This window comes from Pituophis catenifer, unplaced genomic scaffold (assembly GCF_029215685.1).
Source record: "Pituophis catenifer annectens isolate HBS135680 unplaced genomic scaffold, rPitCat1.0.hap2 SCAF_1, whole genome shotgun sequence".
In the NCBI taxonomy this organism is placed as follows: Eukaryota; Metazoa; Chordata; class Lepidosauria; order Squamata; family Colubridae; genus Pituophis; species Pituophis catenifer.
In genome coordinates, this window is record NW_027256881.1 from 186389844 (window position 1) to 186396645 (window position 6802).

General features: G+C 33.0%; 1 protein-coding gene across 3 annotated transcripts in view; it reads right to left on the reverse strand.

Moving 5' to 3' along the window:
- The window catches only part of GLS (glutaminase), a 62201-nt gene extending 57081 nt beyond the window's left edge, over positions 1–5120 (reverse strand). For all 3 annotated transcript variants that reach the window (XM_070946236.1, XM_070957193.1, XM_070953985.1), the window contains exons 1-3: positions 5043–5120; positions 4588–4709; positions 4145–4274 (exon numbers count right to left, since the gene is read on the reverse strand). In XM_070946236.1, coding sequence (XP_070802337.1) covers positions 4145–4274; positions 4588–4658 — 201 coding nt within the window. In that variant the 5' untranslated portion in view covers positions 4659–4709; positions 5043–5120. The remainder of the gene's footprint in view (positions 1–4144; positions 4275–4587; positions 4710–5042) is intronic.
- Between the last annotated feature and the right edge of the window lie 1682 nt (positions 5121–6802).

Sequence of the window (6802 nt, forward strand, 5' to 3'; positions counted from 1 at the left end):
AGAAAAGAGAAGGGGTATGGGAAGAAGAGACAATTTATTTCATTTTAAAAGAAGGTGATAAGTTACTAAAATTGTTTACACTTGTGATGAAGAGGAAAGTCATTTTTTTCTTTATTTTCTATTTTTCCTTTTCTTTCTCTTCTTTTTGCATCTTCAATTTTTTAAATTCTTTTTTTAGTTTACACTAGTTTTTAATTATTGTAATTTGCAAACTTTAATAAAAGTTATATTACTATATAATAAAATATTTTCATAAGAACAGTATTATACCAAATGATTAATGTAATCTGTTTTTTTCAGATGATAGCATCTTATATAAAATTATGACTGTTCTTTTATGCAAGTATAAAAATATTCTAGAGACAGAATACTTGCTGCCAGAAAAGACAGATAGAAGGGGGAAAATACCATTCACTTACTGGTTAGTATTAAAAATCCAACACATAACAAAAACTAGCTTACTGTCTTAAATATTCCAATATTCTATTGGATTTGCTTTAATTATAAGATGTACACATAAGGAAAAAAAAATGATTGGGGGGAATAATACCTCTGTGGTCCATTTTCTTAGATGTCCCAGACATAGGAGATATGTACAGATATTTAAATTTCCAATTTTAAAAAAAAACCATGGAACTTACTATATATATTCACTTGCATATGCTACATGAAAAGAAATTAGGAAAAACAAAAATCTGTTCAATCTATGCTTATTAATTGTTGGGAAACACAAAGTAAATGTACAAGTGTACCGATAACCCTCTTTGTGGGATTCTCTGACAAATCATCTCTTTATAAATATATAAAATATATATAAATGGAAATTTTTCCATTTTTAAAAAATGGAAATTCCAACTGTAATTTTTTTAAAGAAAATAGCACTAGCCTAGCTTATGACTGGGTAACTTCTTAGCCTGCCTGCATACTATAGAAAGCTTTGGACAGATGACAACAGAATAAATTTGATCTGTTTTTCGTTTTGGGGAACTAGCAGGTTGTGAAAAATAGGGAGTGTTTTATCTCACAGAAGTCTTATCACTAACTTATTCAGATAGTCCTCACTTACTGAAAGTTGTAAAGTGAAATACCACATGACTGTACTGATTTACACTATCAAACCTAGATGCAGTTATTAAGTGAATCACTGTGGGTCCTCAAGAATGATGTCACTTGAACATGACTTGCTAGCTTCCCCATTGACTTTGCTTTTGGAAGCCAGCTCTGAAAGAAGCAAATGGTGATTATGGGATATTGCATGCATTGCCTGCCAAATGCCGAATCGCAATCACATAACCATCAAGACATTAGAACGGCAACAACTCTGAGAATCATTTGTAATTTTCTTTTTTTAGTACTGCCATAAATTTGAACAGAAGCTGAATGAGCAATTGGTAAGTGAAGATTATTTGTACTTAAAACTAACCTTCTGTCCACAGATCAATGAAAATCACACGGAGAACATTCTATATCAGTGGTAGTCAACCTTTTTATACCTACCGCTCACTTTTGTATCTCTGTTAGTAGTAAAATTTTCTAACCGCCCACCGGTTCCACAGTAATGGTGATTTATAAAGTAGGGAAGTAACTTTACTTTATAAAATGTATAAAGCAGAGTTACAGCAAGTTAAAGCATATAATAATAATTACTTACCAAATACTTTATGTCGGACTTTCGCTAAGTTTGGCAGAATAAATCTTTATAAAACAACTTACTGTAGTTAAATCTATCTTTTTATTTATATTTTGCATACATAGAAGCATGAAGTCTGATGAAATTACATTTAATTAATTAAATTATTAATGAGATCCCTGAGGCTGATGCTGCAAAACTAAATACTGGATATCTGGCTCAATTTTTGTAAGGAACAAACGAAGGTCTCCTCTTTCGGAAATATTCAGGCGGTTTCTTTCTTTGGTCATAATATGATTAACAGTACTAAAGCCTGATTCCACAAGATATGAGGTAGGAAAAGGTATCAATAAACTGAATATCATTTTCCACATATTTGGATATAAGACAGGAATTTTTTTATTTTGTCATAGGTTTTCATATCCACCACTATCGAATTTATGTTTACTTTCTTCATCATATCTAATTTCTAACAGTTCTTCTTGGCAAGTTGTATCAGCCTCTTCAATATTTGCGGTAAAAGGATTTTTCATCCAGTCATACACCTTCAATTTCAAAATATCTTCAAATCGTTTTTCCATGTCCAATTTAAGTTCGTTGAGGTGGCTACTGAATCTGTCAATATCCTCTGGACTTATATCATCTTTTATAGATGATAATTCAGGAAACTGATGAAATTCTCTCTTCAATAGATTATAATGAAGTAGTTCAAGTTTGTCAATAAATAATGACACAATACTTTGGCAACCTATAAGAGTTTATTAGCTCCTTGAAGCTGCAAATTGACATCATTAAATCTCTTGAAAATATCTGTCAAATAAAAGGCATCATTCTTTACTGTTTTTAACTGTTGACACAGATTGGTCTCATTATGACTCTCAAAAAATTGTATGATACTATCATATAATGCTACAAAACGAGCCAAAGATGTACCCTTTGACAGCCACCGAACTTCTGTGTGCAAAAGTAACGTAATAAAATCTTCATTATTGCCCTGGCAAAGCTGTCGAAACTTTCTATCATTTTTTGCATTGGATTTGATCTTGTTTATGGCTCGAATTATTATAGTTAATGATGAATGGAGACTTGTACTTAGATGTTTTCCTACAAGATGTTGTCTGTGCACCACACAATGAATACATAAAACATTTGGCACTTCTTCCTTCAGATAAGCAACAAATCCACGATAGCGACCTACCATTGATGGTGCTCCATCAGTAGCGCAGCAACAATATTATTCAAAGGAATATTATTTTTTGTAAAGTATGATTTCACAGTATTAAATATAGATAATCCTCTTGTATCTGTACTGAGATTTATTGCGAACAGCATTTCTTCTCATAATGTATTGTTTTCATCAAAATAACGTACATATGCCATCAATAAAGCATTATTATCTGCAATGGTAGACTCGTCCAATTGCATGGAAAATGAAGAGTTTTGGAGAATACTTATAAGGTTTTTTTTCAACATTAACTGCCATTTCTTCACGTTTTACTGTGCTATCACTTAGGGGCAACGTTTTTAAAATTTCAGGTATATCCTGATGCATTACTGTTGAGATAAATTCTTTTATAGAGGGTATTATTACAGTTTCTCCAATAGTATAGCTTTTACCACTTTTTGCAATTAATTGTGAAATGCGATAAGCGGCAATTGATCCATCTTTGTTCGCAGCATGTTGTTTCTTAAATTATGCAACGACTGTTGAACAATTTTGAAATTTTTTATATATTTCCTGAAAATATTCAATGGGATTGTCCTTATCATTTGGATGCTTTGTAGAAAGATGTTCCCGCAATCAACTTGGCTTCATTGCCTCATTGGATAATGTTTTATGATGCGTACTGACCAGTGCGACCACAAACAAAAGAGCCTGTGGCGTGTATCGTCATCTGCACATGCCTCTCGCGCATCATGGATTGGGTTGGGGGGGTGCGCCGGCTACCAGTTCTGCTTGTCTGTTACAGCTGGGTGGTGTGGGGGGAGATGCGCGAGCTATTCTGGGACAAGGCTCTTTTGTTTGCGGTCGGACTATAGCGCCATTTAGTTTCACTTACGTAACATGAACTAAACTTATGCGCAGGCGATACAAATAGATACAAATTGCTTAATGCATTGTAAGCCGCCCTGAGCCTCCGGAGATGGGCAGCATATAAATTAAAGCAAAATAAATAAATAAAATAGTATATTTTCAGAAATTTAAATTGTCACGGGGAATTTTATGAAAACCTAATGAAAATATTTTTAAATAATGCTATGAATTTTTTTTTTAAAAGTCAATTAAATTAAAAAAAAGGAAAGTGCTTCAGTATCGGACAAAACCCCTACCGCCCACCATGAAAGCTGGAACGCCCACTAGTGGGCGTAGGGACGAGGTTGACTACCACTGTTCTATATCTTTCCACCAAGATTGGTGGCATGATCTCAGGATGACTTGAAGGGCACAAACAACTATGAACTGCAGCTGGCCATCTCTATATTGCCACCAATTATTTTTAATAAGACACTTACCTTCCCTCCTGACTGTTTTTTAGCATTTTCATATAACTCATCAATGTGAGAGGCAAATGACATAAAATCAGGAATGACAAATTTTCGCCTGAAAGCCTGAGTTAGTAATACAATGTTGCTTTGGACACATCTGTGAAATACAAAAAAATTATTATTACATGAGTGAAAATACCATATGTCTTTCACAGAAATAATAAAAGTGCTTCTGAAATCTAAAGAATAGAATTGTATCCAAAGATATTATTTAGTGAAGCTAATATGTCAACTACTGACATAATGCACACTTTTGGTCTCCTCTGTGCTCTTCCTCCTTCCGTGAAATCAGATGTGGGGGAATTGCATATTGAAAAATATTTCTGAGCAGTGTTCATTTACATCATTTTGTACTAGCCTCATTATTCCATACTATAAACAAGTTGTAGCAAATCAGTTAAGGTATTTACTTTTTAAAGAGATCTTTATCTAGCATGACACCATCTGATGTTGTCTGAAGTGTCAATCTTAACATATCCATGCATTCTTTCAGTCTCGGATCAGCTGTTCGTAAACCTGTAGATTTTAAAGCCTGTAAAATAAAAAAGGCGTCACAGATATTTCTTCTTCTGAACACTAATTCACATAACATTGGTTCTGATTCCCATCTGATCTTCTTTTTCAATAGGCTGCAATAGATAGCTCACAAGACATTTCTGTTTTCAGTGCTTTGTTTTAAATAGCCACACTCCCTAAATGTGAGTAAAATGATAATGCAGCCTTCTTTAAAACTTAAAATTTCTGTGAGTTTTAGTAACCTTCCCATAACCTGATCACTACCAAACCTGTATTTTTTCAAAAATAAAAAGATATATGGCTAATTTACTTAGCACATAATTTATTAGAAACATGATAAAAAACTTACTGTGATGAACTTATGAACTGGTATTTTTTCTTGTCCTTCTGCAATAGTATAGAAAAGCAAATCTTCCAAGCTAGGCAACAAACCTCCTTTACTAAGGAGAGAACACAGATATGGGGGGGAAACCAAGTATTAGTTTGTCATGATCTTAAATCAATGTAATTCTATAAAATATACTCCTATGAAAATCTATTCTTAATTAAATCTTATAGTGAAACATAGTTTCATATATACATACACAATGAAATATAAATCCGACAGTGAAAGTTTCACATACACATAGTGTGTCAATAATTATTATTATTTAAGCACTGTATTTGTTCTTCAATGGACATTTTTATTTATTTTTCCTATCAAAATAGGACACAAATAACCGTATATGCCAATATAACAACATTTTGCTATATAGTAAATTTCCAATTAATACACAAATTCAATCTTTCAATCAGTGCCTCCTTGCAAGATAACTGAAAAAATACAACTAAACAAGTTTTCTTCTTGGTGTGTTAATATTTCTTAATTTTGTGTGTGTGTGTGTGTGTGTGTGTGTGTGTGAGAGAGAGAGAGAGAGAGAGAGAGAGAGAGAGAGAGAGAGAGTGAGAGGGAGGGAGGGAGGGAGGGAGGAGAGAGAGAGAGAGAGAGAGAGAGAGAGAGAGAGAGAGAGAGAGAGAGAGAGTGAGTTCAGATACATTTTCCAATTACAGTAAACATAAGGCTAAAACTAAAATTTAACAAACTCCTCTCCAAAAATTTTAAGAAAAACTGATACAGGTGGTAATTTGTGACTAAAAATCAGAAAAATATAAGATTAATTTGCAAACTTTATATTCCATAGAACATTTAACATGGTTATACTTTTAAGAAACATAAAATGTTCAAACATTAAGGCTTAGTTCAACTTCTTAAAGTAGTTTTTAAATAACTTTATAGATTATTTATCATTGACATCTGTTGCAGTTAAATCAACCAGATTAGCCCAGTATTTAGCTATGGCACTGAACTAGCTGATACAGAAAGCATGGCAAACATTTAATTTACTTACAGAAAATATCTCAAATGGACTATTCTTGGATAAAGCTTATCAGTTTAAACTGCGGTATAAGCTTTTTCTCCCTCTATTTCACAGCTCAATAATGTTATGTAATATTTGTTTAGCCTAAGAGCAGCGTTTTAGCGTCATTAAATACTTAGAAAAATACATATTCAGCATAACCAAAAAGAACTAAGACAGAAAGTGGACATGGCGTTGTCACCATTATCTTTACTATGTGGAAGTGAGTGTTTATTCACTGCAAAGTCTGTACTGAAAAAATAAAGAGAGAAGCTCATTTGAAGCCATAAGACACGGTAAGTCACTTTGGTACAACAAAGATAATGTTGTCCTTCAAACATCTATTACAAGGCCATAGAGTGACTTTTAAAGAAGTTTTGAATCTCAGTTCTGAATGAAGTTCGTGACCTAACACTTTACACTGAAATCAAGTTCCAAAATATCAAATTTGACTTATATTAAGAAATAACATTGCTTAAACAAGTCGAGAGCATCTGAAGTATGGCATTAGCTAGAAAAGAAGTAAAAAGTTTGTGCCCTATGACAAGACTGCAACAAAAGACTGATTAAGCTAATACTGAGACAGCAAGATCTGTAGGTAAACTGTCAAGGTTAGCCAAAAGGAAAGACTACAAAATTCTGGAACTATACGGACCTGTATTTTGAAAACAGTATGCACACTGAGTTGGAAAAGACACTGATGTTGGGAAAG